At 39.3% G+C, this 19,382-nt stretch overlaps 1 protein-coding gene across 2 annotated transcripts in view; it reads left to right on the forward strand.

Annotated features, from left to right (window-relative positions):
* The window catches only part of FCHSD2 (FCH and double SH3 domains 2), a 285,200-nt gene that overhangs the window by 230,586 nt on the left and 35,232 nt on the right, over positions 1–19,382 (forward strand). For both annotated transcript variants that reach the window (XM_043580308.1, XM_043580309.1), the window contains one exon: positions 17,659–17,763. In XM_043580308.1, coding sequence (XP_043436243.1) covers positions 17,659–17,763 — 105 coding nt within the window. The remainder of the gene's footprint in view (positions 1–17,658; positions 17,764–19,382) is intronic.

Raw genomic sequence — 19,382 nt, forward strand, 5'->3', positions numbered from 1 at the left:
GGTACAGGTCATGATTTCACAGTTCCTGAGATCAAGCCCCACATCAGGCTTGCACTGACAGTGCAGAGCCTGCTTGGGATTCTCACTCTCTCCCTCTCTCCCCCTTCCCTCTCTCACTTTGTCTCTCCCAAAATAAATAAATAGACATACATACATACATAAATAAGTTGTAATAAAAAAAAAAATTCCTTAAGCCCTTCAAGCAGCAGCATAGTAATTTTTTTTTTTGCCATAGAATTGCCTAAGAAAGCCTAGTGATAGTGTTACCGTGTTTCAGGTAGTGGAAGAGATATGCCTGTGTTGAATTAAGCTTTTAATTCCCTAGACAAGTTTTTTGAAGTCTTAATTGTAGATTCCATGAAAATGTGTCTTCAAGGGGTGCCTAGCTGGCTCAGTCAATAAAGCATGTGACTCTTGATCTCAGGGTCATGAGTTCGAGCCCCATGTTGGACATAGAGTTTACTTAATAAAAAATTTAAATTAAATTAAAAAATTAAAATTAAACACCAAAAAAAAAGTATCTTCAAGACTAAATTCTAAGCACAAAGAAATTACTTTAGGTGTAGTAAATTTTTTTCTAATTTCCCTTTATAATTTTTGTCTTTATCTTCATATCCAACATATTAAAAGAATTTTCTATATTTAATATCTGTATTTCCTAATCTCTCACCCGTAACATTTGGACTTTTCCTTCTTTCCTCTCCCTGCACTCCATACAGACTGCACTTGCCCAAATCACCAATGATGTCTATGTTGCAAAATCCAAAATGGACACTTTTATTTCTTAAAACCTGTTGGCAGTTTCATCACAATTGACAGCTCCCTTTGTGTTGAAACACTCTCTTCTCTAGTTATCCCTGTCTTAACATTGTCCTGGTTTTCCTTCTGCCTCTGTGGCAATTCCTAAGTTCTTCTTTCTCCACCCCACATTTAAATATTTAAATTCCTTGGGTTTCTGTACTAGGCTATCTTTTCTTATTCTTTAGTCCCTTAACTGGCAGTCTCAACCAGTGCCATGGTTTCACTTACCAACAAATCATAAATTAGTATCTTCAACATTGGGCCTTTCTTCTGTGTATTCATATATCCTCTCACCTGTCCAAGACATCCCCACAGGCATCCCACATTCAGTGTTCCACTCATCTAATGCTGTAAAACAAATGACCTAAAACTTAATGCCACAAAAAGAGCATATTTCACTTGTCTCTTAGCACTCTGGGGATTGGATGGTCTTAGCTTGCCACTTCTCACTTGGGAGTCTCCCACGTGGTCACAATCAGATAGTGACCACTGCAGGAGTCACCTCACAGACTTGCCCACTGACATATCTGGTCTTGGAACAGGAAGACTTGAACAGCTGGGAGCTGGAACTGGTAGAGCTCCTCATGCATCTCAGTCTCTCCAGCACAGTGGCTTTAGATTAGCTGTATTTCTTACATGGTAGCACAGGGCCTCAAAGGTGTGAGTCCCAAGAGTGAGCCAGGTAGGAGCTATGTTATCTTTTCTGGCCGAGCCTCAGAAATAACATGATACTACTTGTGTCATATTTTTGTTAACTGAGGCAGTCACAAAGGCCTGTTGTCCAAGTTCAAGGAGAGAGAACATAAACTCCACTTCTTGGTAGGGAAACAGCAAGGTTCTGTAAGAACATGTGGAATGGGAAATATTGTAACTTTTTTTGAAAATAGCCACAGTCTACTTTCTGGGTATAACAGTTCACATCCCACTTGCATGCAAAATAAAATTCCCCTTTTTACCCAAATCCCCCAAAGCCTGGCATCAGACTCCAGTTTGAATTTTAGAATCTGGTCGTCTAAATGAGATCCATAGACAGATAAGGCTTTTTGCCTGTAACACAGTATATCTCTGTCAAAGAATTTGTGAACTAGAGAGACAAGTTATCTGTCTACCATATATCCAATAAATAGTGATTAATTACTGCAGCTTTGTACGTCAAAATGTAAAACACGTAAAGAGACTGTTGCATTAAAATGCCTTACTATATTTGAAAGTAAATGTTTAGATATTAAAAATAAATCTGCTTCCTCTCTCTGATGTCAAGGCATGTTGTGTCTTTCTGATAGGAGATAGAGACAGGCAGATTTCAACAACTTTTCCATTTCTTTGTAGTATGACCTATGATAGGCTTTAATCTTGTAAGGTATAATTTAAGCAATAAAGTTAAGGGGTTCTGTTTTGGGCCATGATAAATTACCTGGGATCACACACTTACCCTCCTTCATAAACAACTATAAAACTAGTCTAAATATATGAAACAAATGTTTTCAGACACTGTACAACAGGTAATAACAGGAGTGTGAAACCTGAGAGAAAAAATAACACTGAACTTGGCCGTATGACTTCTCAAGCTTTCTGCCTAAAGGCCCTTTCTTTTTTTTTTTTAACGTTTTTATTTATTTTTGGGACAGAGAGAGACAGAGCATGAACGGGGGAGGGGCAGAGAGAGAGGGAGACACAGAATCGGAAACAGGCTCCAGGCTCCGAGCCATCAGCCCAGAGCCTGACGCGGGGCTCGAACTCACGGACCGTGAGATCGTGACCTGGCTGAAGTCGGACGCTTAACCGACTGCGCCACCCAGGCGCCCCGTAAAGGCCCTTTCTATATTGCAGTGTAGGGAGGGAGAACTTAAGCAGGGCACCACAGACTCACTGAGTTGAGATGACAGAAATCAGAGTTCAAAGAGCTGATGTGGCATGAATTTCAGGGCAAAGTACCAGACAACATGGAGATGCAAAGAAAGAATTCCAAACATGTACGTAGGTCTCCCCTTCAATCTGTTGAATACTAAACCACATAAGCATATGGTGAAATTCTACAATACTGGGTAGAGAATGACAGTGGAGATAAACTGAACAATTCCCAGAGATCACACAGGGCTAGGACACGTTCAAGTTGTTCCTAGCCAAGGTTGAGGCTGCTCTTAGGTGACTATTCATGGATCATTTGGGGCATTCAAGAGACTACAGAAGGATCATACATTGGTTCCAGGGGTGAATTAGTCCTAGAATAAGGCTATTTTAGAATTAACCTAACAGAGCTTTAAAACAAGCTTCAGAAAGATCAAGCTAATCCACAAGTAATTTATTTGCCTGCCAGAAAAAAAAAAATCTCTTCATAGGAAGGAAACAAAATCCAACATTTAACAACATAGTATTTATTATGTCAAGAGTAAAATTTGCAGGATACCTATGTGGCTCATTGAGTTGAGCATCCAATTCTTGATTACAGCTCAGGTCATGACCCCAGGGCCATGAGATCAAACCCTGCATCGGGCTTTGCACTGAACGTGGAGCCCTGGAGATTCTCTCTCTCTCTCTCTCTCTCTCTCTCTCTCTCTCTCTCTCTCTCCCCCCCCCTCCCTCCCCCCCCTCCCCCTCTCTCTCTCCCCCTCTCCCCCCTCACCTGCTCTCCCTCTCTAAAAATTAAAAAAAATTTAATTTAAACAAAAAATTTTAATTTGGGGCACCTGGGTGGCTCAGTCAGTTAAGTATCAGACTCTTGGTTTCAGCTCAGGTCATGATCTCACAGTTTGTGAGTTGAAGTGCTGCATTGGGCTCCTCACTGACTGTGGAGCCTGCCTGGGATTCTCTCTCTCTCCCTCCCTCTCTGCCCTTCCCCTGCTCGCTCTCTCTGTCTCTCACTCTCAAAATAAATAAACTTAAAAAAAATTTTTTAAAGTATCAAATTTACTAGATATTAAAAAATGCAAGAAGAATATGATCCATGACCAAAAGAAAAATCAATTAAAGCAGATCGATAAATGCTAGAGATGATGGAATTAGCAAATAAGGACTTTAGAACAGTAAGTAAGTTCAAGAATTTAAAAGAAAACAAACATGAACATATTGAAGAAAGAAAAGGAAGATATACAAAAGAACCAAATGGGAGGGTGGGGGGCACCTGTGGCTCAGTTGGTTAAGTGTCTGACTCCTGATTTCAGCTCAGGTCATGATCTCACAGTTTGTGAGTTTGAGCCCCGCATCAGGATCTGCACTGACAGTGTGGAGCCTGCTTGGGATTCTGTCTCCCTGTCTCTCTGTCTTCCTCTCTCAAAAATAAATAAACATTGGGGCGCCTGGGTGGCTCAGTCGGTTGGGTGGCCGACTTCAGCCCAGGTCATGATCTCGCGGTCCGTGAGTTCGAGCCCCACGTCAGGCTCTGGGCTGACGGCTCAGAGCCTGGAGCCTGTTGCAGATTCTGTGTCTCCCTCTCTCTGACCCTCCCCCGTTCATGCTTTGTCTCTCTCTGTCTCAAAGATAAATAAACGTTAAAAAAGATAAATAAACATTAAAAAAAAGAACGAAATGGAACTTCTAAAGCTGAAAATACAATATTTGAAATGAAAAATTCAGTAGATTGGATGGCACCAAAAAAATGAGCTTGAAAGTATATATAGCAACAGAAACTATCTAATCTGAAGCACAGAGAGTGAAATAAAGACTTTATAAAAATGAAAAGAGCATCATTAATCTCTCTAGGATAATATGTGATCTATTATGTTTTGGGAGTTAAAGATATATTTGGAGACACAGAAGAAAGAGTCAGAAAAAATATTTGAAAAATTATAGCTAAAACTATCCAAGTTTAATAAAAAACTGTAAACCCATAAATGCAAGGAGCCCAACAAACCCCAGGAAGGTAAAACACAAAGATCACACCAAAGCGTTTCATAATCAATTTGTTAAAAAGCAGTGATATTAAATGGTATAAAACTGGAAATGTCCCCTTTAGGATCAGAAACAACACAAGGATGCCCCTTTTGCCACTTCTATTCTTTATAGAACTAGAAGTCCTAGCCACAGCCTTCACAGCCTTTTAGGGATCCAAACTGAGAAGAAAGAAGTAAAATGATCTCTGTTCACAAATGAAATGATCTTATACTCACACACACCTATTAGAGCTAGTAAACAAATTCAGCAAAGTGCAAAATTACACAAAAATGAATTATGTTTTATACACTAACAATATACAATCCAAAAAGGAAATTAAGAAAATAATTCCATTTACAATACCATCAAAAAGAATAAAATACTTAGGAATAAACCACAGAGGCAAGTGACTTGTACACTTAAAACTGTAAGTCATTGATGAAAGTAGTTAAATAAGATATAAGTAAATGGAAAGACATCCTGTGTTTATGGAATGGAAGATAATGTTAAGATGACAGTACCACCCAAAATGATCTACAGATTCAGTGCAATCCCTATCAAAATTCCAACGGTATTTTTTTGCAGGAATAGAAAAACCCATCCTAAAATTCATATGGAATCTCAAGGAACCCCAGGTAGCCAAAACAGTCTTGAAAAAGAACAAGGTTGAAAGTCTCCTACTCCCTGACCTTAAAACTTATTACAAAAGGGTGCCTGGGCGGCTCAGTCAGTTAAGTGTCTGACCCCTGGTTTTGGCTCAGGTCATGATCTCCTGGTTCATGAGTTCGAGCCCCACATCAAGCTCTGTGCTGCCAGTGTGGAGCCTGCTTGGGATTCTCTCACTCTCTCTCTCTGCCCCTTCCCTGCTCGCTCTCTTGTTCTCTCAAAATAAAGAAACATTAAAAAATTTACTACAAAGCTATTTAAAGTATTAAATATAAAGTAGTCAAAACATTGTAGTATTGGCATGACAGACATACAGACTAATGGAAAAGAAGTATCAATATTTTCATTTTATTTTTATTTTTTTAACATGGGGAACTCAAGTTTTTTTTTTATTTTAATTCCAGTATAGGTAACATACAATGTTATGTTAGTTTCAGGTGTACAATATAGTGATTCAACAGTTCCATACATTACTCAGTGCTCAGTATGGTAAGTGTACTCTTAATCCCCTAACCTATTTCACCCATCTTCCCAGCTACCTCCTTTCTGGTAACCACCGGTTCTCTGTATTTAAGAGTCTGTTTTTTGGTTTATCTCTTTTTTTCTTTGTTCATTTGTAGAGGTCTCAATATTTTTAAAATAGCAGCTATCTCCAAATTAATCCATATATTCAGTGCAATCCAAGTCAAACATCCAGCAGGGATTTTTATAGAAATTGACAAAATGCTTCTAAAGCATACATGGAAAAGCAAATGATCTAGAATAGCCAAAGCAATTTTGAAAAATAAGAACAAGCCTTTCCAGAGTGAAAGATGGCGATGTAGGAGGACGCTGGGCTCACTGCGTCCTGCTGATCACTTAGATTCCACCTACACCTGCTTAAATAACCCAGAAAACCGCCAGAAGATTAGCAGAACGGAGTCTGCGGAGCCAAGCGCAGACGAGAGGCCCACGGAAGAGGGTAGGAAGGGCTGCGAGGCAGAGCGCGCTCCATGGACTGGCAGGAGGGAGCCGGGGCAGGGGACAGCCCTCTGGCAAATCAGAGCCCCCGAGTCTAGTTTGCAAAAGCAGAGGGGCTGGACGGAGTGTGTTCCGACAGTGAGCGGGACTTGACATCTGGAAGGTTATAAGCTAACAGCTCTGCTCGGAGAGTGGGAGGGCTGGAGGACAACAGGAGGGAGAGTTGTTGAGCCCCGGACCACAGAGCTCAGCTTGGCGGGGAACAAAGGCACTCAGCAGCGCCATCTCCCTCGCCCATCCCCCAGCCAAAATCCCAAAGGGAACCAGTTCTTGCCAGGGAACTTGCTTGCACTGTGCAAACACCCAACACTGTGCTTCTGCGGATCCATGCCTCCGGCGGCAGGTCTGACTCCCTCCCAGTGCCGCAGGGCCCCTCCCAAAGTGGATCACTGAAGGAAAAGCAAGCTGAGCCTGCCCCTCCTGCCTCTGTGCACCTTGCTGATCCACCCCAGCTAATACGCCAGATCCCCAGCACCACAAGCCTGGCACTGTGCAAGTAGCCCAGACGGGCCACGCCACCCCACAGTGAATCCCGCCCCTAGGAGAGGGAAGAGAAGGTACACACCAGTCTGACTGTGGCCCCAGCAGTGGGCTGGGGCAGACATCAGGTCTGACTGTGGCTCTGCCCACCAGCACAAGTTATTCAAGACAGCACAGGAGAAGTGCCCTGCAGTTGCGCACCACTCCAGGGACTATCCAAAATGATGAAACGGAAGACTTCCCCTCAAAAAAACCTCCAGGAAATAACGACAGCTAACAAACTGATCAAAAACGATTTAAACAATATAACAGAAAGTGAATTTAGAATAATAGTCATAAAATTAATAGCTGGGCTTGAAAAAAGTATAAAGGACAGCAGAGAATCTATTGCTACAGAGATCAAGGGACTAAGGAACAGCCAGGAGGAGCTAAAAAATGCTATTAATGAGGGACGCCTGGGTGGCTCAGTCGGTTAAGCATCCGACTTCAGCTCAGGTCACGATCTCGCGGTCCGCGAGTTCGAGCCCCACGTCGGGCTCTGGGCTGATGGCTCAGAGCCTGGAGCCTGCTTCCGATTCTGTGCCTCCCTCTCTCTCTGCCCCTCCCCTGTTCATGCTCTGTCTCTCTCTGTCTCAAAAATAAATAAACGTTGAAAAAAAATTTTTTTTAAAAAATGCTATTAATGAGCTGCAAAATAAAATGGAGACGACCACAGCTCAGATTGAAGAGGCAGAGGAGAGAATAGGTGAACTAGAAGATAAAATTATGGAAAAAGAAGAAGCTGAGAAAAAGATAAAAAAAAATCCAGGAGTATGAGGGGAAAATTAGAGACTAAGTGATGCACTAAAGAGAAATAATCTACGCATAATTGGTATTCCAGAGGAGGAAGAGAGAGGGAAAGGTGCTGAAGGTGTACTTGAAGAAATAATAGCTGAGAACTTCCCTGATCTGGGGAAGGAAAAGGCATTGAAATCCAAGAGGCACAGAGAACTCTCTTCAGACGTAACTTGAATCGATTTTCTGCACGACCTATCCTAGTGAAACTGGCAAAATACAAGGATAAAGAGAAAATTCTGAAAGCAGCGTAGGATAAACGTGCTCTAACATATAAAGGGAGACCGATAAGACTCGTGACGGATCTCTCTACTGAAACTTGGCAGGCCAGAAAGGAATGGCAGGAAATCTTCAATGTGATAAACAGAAAAAATATGCAGCCGAGAATCCTCTATCCAGCAAATCTGTCATTTAGGATAGAAGGAGAGATAAAGATCTTCCCAAACAAACAAAAACTGAAGGAATTCATCACCACTAAACCAGCCCTACAAGAGATCCTAAGGGGGGTCCTGTGAGACAAAGTACCAGAGACATGGCTACTAGCATGAAACCTACAGACATCACAATGACTCTGAACCCATATCTTTCTATAATAACACTGAATGTAAATGGACTAAATGCACCAACCAAAAGACATAGGGTATCAGAATGGATAAAAAAAACAAGACCCATCTATTTGCTGTCTACAAGAGACTCGTGTTAGACCTGAGGACACTTTCAGATTGAAAGTGAGGGGATGGAGAACTATTTATCATGCTACTGGAAGTCAAAAGAAAGCTGGAGTAGCCATACTTATATCAGACAAACTAGACTTTAAATTAAATGCTGTAACAAGAGATGAAGAAGGGCATTATATAATAATTACAGGATCTATCCATCAAGAAGAACTAACAATTATAAATGTCTATGCGCCGAATACGGGAGCCCCCAAATATATAAAACAATTACTCACAAACATAAGCAACCTTATTGACAAGAATGTGGTAATTGCAGGGGACTTTAATACCCCATTTACAACAATGGATAGATCATCTAGACACATGGTCAATAAAGAAACAAGGGCCCTGAATGATACATTGGATCAGATGGACTTGACAGATATACTTAGAACTCAGCATCCCAAAGCAACAGAATATACTTTCTTCTCGAGTGCACATGGAACATTCTACAAGATAGATCACATACTGGGACATAAAACAGCCCTTCATAAGTATACAAGAATTGAGATCATGTCATGCATACTTTTGGACCACAATGCTGTGAAGCTTGAAATCAACCACGGGAAAAAGTCTGGAAAACCTCCAAAAGCATGGAGGTTAAAGAACACCCTACTAAAGAATGAATGGGTCCACCAAGCAATGAGAGAAGAAATTCAAAAATATATGGAAACAAACGAAAATGAAAATACAACAATCCAAACGCTTTGGGATGCAGCGAAGGCAGTCCTGAGAGGAAAATACATTGCAATCCAGGCCTATCTCAAGAAACAAGAAAAATCCCAAATACAAAATCTAACAGCACACCTAAAGGAAATAGAAGCAGAGCAACAAAGACACCCCAAACCCAGCAGAAGAAGAGAAATAATAAAGATCAGAGCATAAACAATATAGAATCTAAAAAAACTGTAGAGCAGATCAATGAAACCAAGAGTTGGTTTTTTAAAAAAATAAACAAAATTGATAAATCTCTAGCCAGGCTTCTCAAAAAGAAAAGGGAGATGAGCCAAATAGATAAAATCATGAATGAAAATGGAATTATTACAACCAATCCCTCAGAAATACAAGCAATTATCAGGGAATACTATGAAAAATTATATGCCAACAAACTGGACAACCTGGAAGAAATGGAAAAATTCCTAAACACCCACACACTTCCAAAATTCAAACTGGAGGAAATAGAAAGCTTGAACAGACCCATAACCAGTGAAGAAATTGAATCAGTTATCAAAAATCTCCCAACAAATAAGAGTCCAGGACCAGATGGCTTCCCTGGGGAATTCTACCAGACATTTAAAGCAGAGATAATACCTATCCTTCTCAAGCTATTCCAAAAAATAGAAAGGGAAGGAAAACTTCCAGACTCATTCTATGAAGCCAGTATTACTTTGATTCCTAAACCAGACAGAGACCCAGTAAAAAAAGAGAACTACAGGCAAATATCTCTGATGAATATGGATGCAAAAATTCTCAATAAGATACTAGCAAATCGGATTCAACAGCTTATATAAAGAATTATTCACCATGATGAAGTGGGATTCATTCCTGGGCCGCAGGGCTGGTTCAACATTTGCAAATCAATCAACGTGATACAACACATTAATAAAAGAAAAGATAAGAACCATATGATCCTGTCAATCGATGTAGAAAAACCATTTGACAAAATTCAGCATCCTTTCTTAATAAAAACCCTCGAGAAAGTCGGGATAGAAGGAACATACTTAAAGATCATAAAAGCCATTTATGAAAAGCCCCCAGCCAATATCATCCTCAGTGGGGGGAAAACTGAGAGCTTCCCTCTGAGATCAGGAACACGACAGGGATGTCCACTCTCACTGCTGTTGTTTAACCTAGTGTTGGAAGTGCTAGCATCAGCAATCAGACAACAAAAGGAAATCAAAGGCATCAAAATTGGCAAAGATGGAAGTCAGGCTTTCACTTTTTGCAGATGACATGATATTATACATGGAAAATCCGATAGACTCCACCAAAAGTCTGCTAGAACTGATACATGAATTCAGCAAAGTCACAGGATACAAAATCAGTGTACAGAAATCAGTTGCATTCTTATACACTAATAATGAAACAACAGAAAGACAAATAAAGAAACTGATCCCATTCACAATTGCACCAGGAATCATAAAATACCTAGGAATAAACCTAACCAAAGATGTACAAGATCTGTATGCTGAAAACTATAGAAAGTTTATGAAGGAAATTGAAGAAGATATAAAGAAATGGAAAAACATTCTGTGCTCATGGGTTGGAAGAATAAATATTGTTAAAATGTCAATACTACCCAAAGCTATCTACACATTCAGTGCAATCCCAATCAAAATTGCACCAACATTCCTCTCAAAGCTAGAACAAGCAATCCTAAAATTCATATGGAACCACAAAAGGCCCCGAATAGCCAAAGTAATTTTGAAGACGAAGACCAAAGCAGGAGGCATCACAATCCCAGACTTTAGCCTCTACTCCAAAGCTGTCATCATCAAGACAGCGTGGTATTGGCACAAAAACAGACACATAGACCAATGGAATAGAATAGAAACCCCAGAACTAGACCCACAAAAACAGACACATAGACCAATGGAATAGAATAGAAACCCCAGAACTAGACCCACAAAATATGGCCAACTAATCTTTGACAAAGCAGGAAAGAATATCCAATGGAAAAAAGACAGTCTCTTTAACAAATGGTGCTGGGAGAACTGGACAGCAACATGCAGAAGAATGAAACTACACCACTTTCTTACACCATTCACAAAAATAAACTCAAAATGGATAAAGGACCTGAATGTGAGACAGGAAACCATCAAAACCTTAGAGGAGAAAGCAGGAAAAGACCTCTCTGACCTCAGCTGCAGCAGTTTCTTCCTTGACACATCCCCAAGGGCAAGGGAATTAAAAGCAAAAATGAACTATTGGGACCTCCTCAAGATAAAAAGCTTCTGCACAGCAAAGGAAACAATCAACAAAACTAAAAGGCAACCAACGGAGTGGGAAAACATATTTGCAAATTACATATCAGACCAACGGCTAGCATCCAAAATCTATAAAGAGCTCACCAAACTCCACACCCAAAAAACAAATACTCCAGTGAAGAAATGGGCAGAACACATGAATAGACACTTCTGTAAAGAAGACATCCATATGGCCAACAGGCACATGAAAAGATGCTCAACATCGCTCCTCATCAGGGAAATACAAATCAAAACCATGCTCAGATATCACCTCACGCCAGTCAGAGTGGCCAAACTGAACAAATCAGGAGACTATAGATGCTGGAGAGGATGTGGAGAAACGGGAACCCTCTTGCACTGTTGGTGGGAATGCAAACTGGTGCAGCCACTCTGGTAAACAGTGTGGAGGTTCCTCAAAAAATTAAAAATAGACCTACCCTATGACCCAGCAGTAGCACTGCTAAGAATTTACCCAAGGGATACAGGAGTACTGATGCATAGGGGCACTTGTACCCCAATGTTCATAGCAGCACTCTCAACAATAGCCAAATTGTGGAAAGAGCCTAAATGTCCATCAACTGATGAATAGATAAAGAAATTGTGGTTTATATACACAATGGAGTACTACGTGGCAATGAGAAAGAATGAAATATGGCCCTTTGTAGCAACGTGGATGGAACTGGAGAGTGTTATGCTAAGTGAAATAAGCCATACAGAGAAAGAGAGATACCATATGGTTTCACTCTTATGTGGATCCTGAGAAACTTAACAGAAACCCATGGGGGAGGGGAAGGGAAAAAAAAAAAAAGAGGTTAGAGTGGAAGAGAGCCAAAGCACAAGAGACTCTTATAAACTGAGAACAAACTGAGGGTTGATGGGGGGTGGGAGGGAGGGGAGGATGGGTGATGGGTATTGAGGAGGGCATCTTTTGGGATGAGCACTGGGTGTTGTATGGAAACCAATTTGACAATAGATTTCATACATTAAAAAAAAGAAAAGAAAAAAGAAAATTGGAGGGCTTACTCTACCTCATTTCAAGATATAAAACTACAAAAATCAAGATACTGTAGTATTGGTGTAAGAATAGACTTACAGGAGGCACCTGGGTGACTCAGTGAGTTAAGCCCCTGACTTCAGCTTAGGTTATGATGTTCCAATTTGTGAGCTCAATCCCCACTTCGGGCTCCACACTGTCAGCGTGAGACTGTCTCTCTCTCCCCCTGTCTCTCTCTTTCAGCCCCTCATTGGTTTCTCTCAGCCCCTCGTACACTTGTGCCCTCTCTCTTTTAAAAGTAAATAAATAATAAAAATAAATAAATGGGTTTTTTTTTTAAAAAGAAAGGACTTACAGATGAATAGAACAAAATAGAGAGTCTAGAAATAGGCACACACATATATAGTCCAGTGATTTTTAACAAAGATGTAACAAACTTGTAAAAATGTTAAATAAATTTTAATAAAAATGAATCTAGCCATGTTTTAAGCACATGACTAGGGTGCAAGGATGATTCAACATTAGAAAATTTATCAGTATAATAAACTGCATTTATCCAGTAAAGATGAAAATTTCTATGATTATTTTATAGTTACCAAAAAAGCATATTATAAAACTTGTTATCTCTTAATGATTCAAAAATAAAACAGGGGTATCTGGGTGGCTCAGTAAGTTAAGCGTCCGACTTCAGCTCAGGTCATGATCTCATGGTCCGTGGCTTCCAGCTGACAGGTGAGAGCTCAGAGCCTGGAAGCTGCTTTGGATTCTGTGTCTCAAGGGGTGCCTGGGTGGCACAGTTGGTTAAGTTGATTCTGTGTCTCCCTCTCTCTCTCTCCCTACCCCACTTGCTCTGTGTCTCTTTCTCTCAAAAATAAATAAACATTAAAAAAATAAAACAAAATTCACAGCCAGCCAGATAAAGAACTTTTCATCCTAACAAGGATATCTTCCTGAGACTTACTGCAAACATTATACTTGATGGGGTTGTATTAGTTTTATATATCTGCCATAACAAATTACCACAAACTTAGTAGTTTAAAATAACAGTACAAATTTCTCATCTCACAGTTCTGTAGATCAGAAGTCTGGGTGGGCTTGGCTGATTTTACTGCTCAGGCTCTAGCAAGGCCGAAATCCTCCGGAGTAGGACCCACTTCCATGCTCATTCAGATTGTTGTCACAATCTAGTTCCTAATAACTGTAGGACTGAGGTCCCTGCTTCTTTGCTGTCAGTTAGGGGCTACCCTTAGCTCTTAGAGGCTACTCTCTCTGGTCCTTCTACATGGGCTTGTACATCTCAGAGTCAGCAATGATGCATTGAATCCTTCCCATGCTTGGAATCTCCCTGACTTGTTTTTGGCCCCTCTCTTTTCTCATACCAGCTGGAGAAAGTTCTGTGCTTATAAGGTCTCATAATGATTAGATTGAGCCACTTTGATAATCCAGAATAATCTCCCTATCTTAAGGTCTATAACGCTAATATAAGTGTAAATTATATTTTACATATAAACAGTTTCAGGAAATTAGGGTGTGGACATGTTTGGAAGCCATTCTGCCTACTAAAATGGTAAAATAAGAAAACAGTACCCATCATCACCACTAATTTTTAGTGTCATAAGATTTAGTCAGTACATTAATGAAAGAAAAATAAAGTATTTAAATATTAGGAAAAGGTACACCTGTCATTATTTATAGATGATGTGATTATGGACTCCCCAAAATATGTGACCCAACTGTCAAACAGACGTAATAACAGCTCAATAAGGTGAAGAGATTTAACACTATCACAGAAATCATTAGATTTCTTAGTAACTAGAAATAATAAATTACAAAATGCAATTAGAAAAAAAAAATTCACCATAGCAGTAAAATACTGATGAATTAACCAGGGAAATATCATGACCTGTAAGAAGACATTTTTTTTTAACCAATGAACATAAAAGATGACCTGAGTAATTGTGGAGAGATGCCCAAAAAATGTGGATTTTTGTATTTATTTGTAATTTCAGTGCAATCCCAATGAAACCAAAAAGATATTTTTATTTCTTAAAAGATTTTATTTATTGGGGCACCTGGGTGGCTCAGTCGGGTAAGCCTCTGACTTTGGCTCAAGTCATGATCTCACAGTTTGTGAGTTCAAGCCCCGCATCGGCCGCTGTGCTGACAGCTCAGAGTCTGGAGTCTGCTTCAGATTCTGTTTCTCCCTCTCTCTCTCTGCCCCTTCTCCACTAGTGCGCTCTCTCTGTCTCTCTCTCTATCTCTGTCTCTCTCCCTCTTGCTCACTCATTCTCTCAAAAATAAACACTAAAAAAGATTTTTTTAAGATTTTATTTTTTAAATTAGTAATTATTTTACATTCTTTTTAAAAAAATTTTTTAAGTTTTATTTGAGAGAGAGTGAGCACACACAAGTGGGGGAGGGGCAGAGAGAAAGAGAGACAGAATCCCAAGCAGGCTCCAAACCATTAGCACAGAGCCCGATGTGGGGCTCAAACCCATGAACCATGAGATTTTGACCTGAGCCAAGATCAAGACTCACTTAACCAACTGTGCCACCCAGGTGCCCCTAACGATTTTATTTTTAAGTAATCTCTACACCCAACATGAGGCTTGAACTTAACAACCCCAAGATCAAGAGTCACACACTCTACTGACTGAGCCAGCCAGGCACCCCTAAAAAGATATTTTCAAAGGAATTTAAAAATCTGGCTCTAAAAATGTTTCTGGATTTTTTTTTTTTTAATGTGCAGGAATAGCCAAGAACAACAATGAGACTTATGTGCCTTAGCACATACTGAAATACAATAATGACCATAGTAATTAAAACTGGTATTATACAGAAATTAACAAATATATTTAAAAAAATGATCTGTATGCGTATGGACCATTAGATACTGATTGAAATCAACCAACCATAAAAAAGTCATTTTGAAGAGCCAAAGAAATTTCATGATGAACAGCATAGTAAGGCTACCAAAGGACTCATTAGTAGGTCTGTTGATGGTATTATAGTTTTATTTTTTCTTAAAGTTCATATTTTCAGAGACTTCTAATAAGGCATGTAGGAGTGAAATGACATGATGTTTGAAATTTGCTTTAAAATAATCTAGCCAAATGGGGCGCCTGGGTGGCGCAGTCGGTTAAGCGTCCGACTTCAGCCAGGTCACGATCTCACGGTCCGTGAGTTCGAGCCCCGCGTCAGGCTCTGGGCTGATGGCTCGGAGCCTGGAGCCTGTTTCCGATTCTGTGTCTCCCTCTCTCTCTGCCCCTCCCCGTTCATGCTCTGTCTCTCTCTGTCCCAAAAATAAATAAACGTTGAAAAAAAAATTTAAAAAAAAAAATAAAATAATCTAGCCAAGAAAAAAAAGACTAAGCAATGTAGATGTAGAAAAATCTTGCTGACTGTTGAATCTTGATGATCAGTATATTGGAAGTTCAGCATACTAGGCTCTTTACTTTTGAGTGTATTTGAAATTTTTCATAATAAAATTGTTCATGGCATTTCAAATCTTTGGGAGAAGGATTTATTCAGTAAATAGTATTAGAGCAATTGTCTGTGCATCTGGGGAAAAAATATAAAGTTAGATTCCTCCCTTCTGCTGTAATACAGAATAAATTTAGAGTAATTAAAGAGACATGTGCTAAACACAAATGATTAAAACCTGGAAAATATAGAATATTTTTGGTATATTACAGATGGCTTTTTTTTTTAGTGTTTATTTTGAGAGAGAGAACGAATGGGGGAGGAGCAAAGAGAGAAGGAGAGAGAGAATCCCAAAGCAAGCTCCACGTTGCCAGTGTGGAGCCCAATACAAGGGCTTGATCTCACAAATCACAAGATCATGACCTGAGCCAAAATCAAGAGTCAATTACTTAACTGACTGAGCCACCCAGGCACCCCTACGGATGACTTCTTAAGCAAGACACAAAACCCAGAACCCATAAAGGAAGAAACCAATAAATGTGACCACATAAAAAATAAACATTTCTATAAAACTAAAGAACTTTAAAAAGTTACGAGAAAAGGAATAGAATGAGACATTTGTGTTTGTTTTTTAATATTTATTCATTTTGAGAGAGAGAGCTCAAGCAGGAGAGGGGGGCGGTACAGAGAATCTCCACACTGCAGCATGGAGCCTGATGTGGGACTTGAACCCATGAACCGTGAGATCATGACATGAACTGAAACCAAGAGTCAGATGCTTAACCAAATGAGCCACCCAGGCACCTCTGACACCTCTGGCACGTCTGACATAACAGATAAAGGACTAATATCTAGAAAGATGTTTAATAAGTAACAAAAAGACAAAAAAAAAACAGAAAAATGGATAGAGGCTATGAACTGTCCATTTATAAAAATAGAAATAAATACAGATGACCAACATACGAAATGATGCTATTAGAGAAATTAAAATTGAAATGAGATGATCTTCGTGTATATAGCATCTTGGCAAAAATTTTAAAGATTGACAGTATTTAATGTTGGTAAGATACAGAAAAATATGCTCTCACACAGTACTAGTAAAAGACGAGGTATAATTTTTGGGGGGCAACTCAGCAATGTCTATTTAAATTAAAATACACAGTTTTCACTTCTGTATTTTTATCTTAAATAAATATTCCTATATGTGTTCAAAGAGTCATTAACAAGGTTGTTTGTACAGTACTATTTATAATATTGGGAAATTCGAAAACTCAAATAGCAGTAGAAAAAGAGTAAATAAAAATGGTACAGCTAAACTATTGAATCTATGGATTAGAGAATGAAGTCAGTCTATTTGTACAATCATAAACAGTTTGCTTAGACACATTGAAGGGATGATAGATCTCATTTTAGATCTATTTTTCAGATCATTTTAAACAAAACTTCAAGTATGTAGAAATACACAAGCAATAGTCTGGAAAAATACGTGTAAATTGATGGGATGTGCCATTTTATATTAGTTGTTGTTTTATAACAATATATTCATGTAATTTTTAAAAATCGAAAGTATGTATATCAAAACATGCAATCCAAATAAAGTTTGTAGCTTGTACCAATGTCAATATCCTGGTTTTTATATTGTAGTATAGTTATATAAGCTGTTGCCATAGGGGAAAGGGACAAAGGGACTTTCTGCTACTTTTGCAATGTTGTAATTATATCAAGGGTTTGTTTTTTTATAATTAACAAATAAGTGAAAAAATTAAAGGTTAAAAAAGGAATCGTGGCCACTTGTCACTGAAACCTAGTAAATTACCTAAATACACTAGTCACTTAAGAAAAAATAGAGAAAAAAAAATAGTCATCATTTCCCTATTTTCTTTAATAGGTACTAGATGATCTGGAATGTCATGGAGTTGCAGTATCAGAACAAAGCCGAGCAGAGTTGGAACAGAAAATAGATGAAGCTAGAGAAAATATTCGTAAAGCAGAGGTGAGGTGGCAGCTAACTGTGGCATTTTGCCCAGCTCCAACAACGTCACGACTATGATATATACCTTTAGGATTCAGTTTCTATACACTGATTAATTTGAAGATGATTCAACATCTTTATGTGTGTCCAGAGTATTAGTTTTGAGTACCTGCTTCATACAAGGTAATACATGTAACAAAAGGCACTGAACCTATCTGAAGAGTTTGCAATCGTGAAACATTAAATAACAGAAGAATTATATCACAGTGAAGGTACTAATTTTATAGTTTTCATAAGGTACAAAATAAATCAGTCAAATTAATGGCATAGAAATTGATACATATATGTTCAGAGCCTTGAAAAGTCCTGCCCCATATAGAAGGTTCACTGGCCCAGGAGCATAAGCTGATCTTCTAAAAAAGAGACTTGGTTGAGCAGACAAAACAAAAAACATTACAACCATGGATTTTAATCTTTTGCTAAGGGGTCTTGGGACCCTTTGAGGATTGTATATTTCTCCCACAAAAAAAAAATTCACATTTTTGTGCACAGTTTCCAGAAGTTCATGTACCCTAGAGTAATATTCTCTGACCTAGAGGCAGAGAGGTTGAGATAGAAAGAAGTTATTTGCAAAGGAGGAAGACCTAGGATATAATTTGGCAGTTGGATTAGATTAGAGTGGAAGGTTTTTTTGTGAGGAAATGTGGTAGGAAGAAAGCAAAATAATTGTGGTTAGGACCAGTACATGGAGGACCTGTGCACACTTGTATATAGTTATCTACCCAATGCAACATGTTGAAGGGATGTAGAAATAGACATTTTAAAAAGACTGGGACTATCCAGGCCTCAAGGAGAATATGTTCTTGTTAGGAAGGCCTCAAGAGAGCCAAAGATAACTAAGGCCTTAAAGCATAAATGCCAAGGAATGATCCACACAAGTATACATAATACTTAAGGAACCCAGAGGACACAGAGACCCCTGGGAGAAGTTGTTAGGGCAGGTAACACAGAAGAGGTAGGATTTGAGATGGGTGTTGACAGATGAATAATATTTAATTCGAGAAAAAGGGATAGACAGCACAAGATTTGTGCTATGCAATGTTAAGAGGCATAACTGGAACCAAAAGAAGAAGGTAGGAAGGAGGCAGATTTGAAGCTGACATTGGGAAATCCTAACAGTCAGATCTGCCCAATGAAAGAATAAATTCCCCTGGGACGAGGTGCAGCACTGCAAGTGCTGTCAGGGACTCTATGCAAGGAATTCTTTCATTGGTTGATGGTTAATCTAAACTAGTGATTTTCACATGTCCCCTCAGGACTCTAGAGGTTTTGAGGAAATGTTTCAGTGGTTGGTTGGAGGGCAGGGGGAGGTGAGGGGAGAGGCAGTTTAGGCAAACATAGGGAGTATGAGCATGTTTTTGGCATAACCCCACAGAAGTGATCTGAACCAGAAAAGCTTGCCATCTGCCTGGTCTAGAAAAGCCCCAGTAAACCTAACTTGCCTTTGTTCCTGGCACATGATCCACAGCCTCCATAGTGAAGAGGGCAGGGTGTACAATAAATAGTCATTTTCTGCTCTGAATTCAGGGTCACGGCTAAACCACTACCCCAGTGTGCTGGCCAACTACTATTGGCAGGCC

The sequence above is a fragment of the Prionailurus bengalensis genome, chromosome D1 (assembly GCF_016509475.1).
Source record: "Prionailurus bengalensis isolate Pbe53 chromosome D1, Fcat_Pben_1.1_paternal_pri, whole genome shotgun sequence".
Taxonomy (NCBI): Eukaryota; Metazoa; Chordata; class Mammalia; order Carnivora; family Felidae; genus Prionailurus; species Prionailurus bengalensis.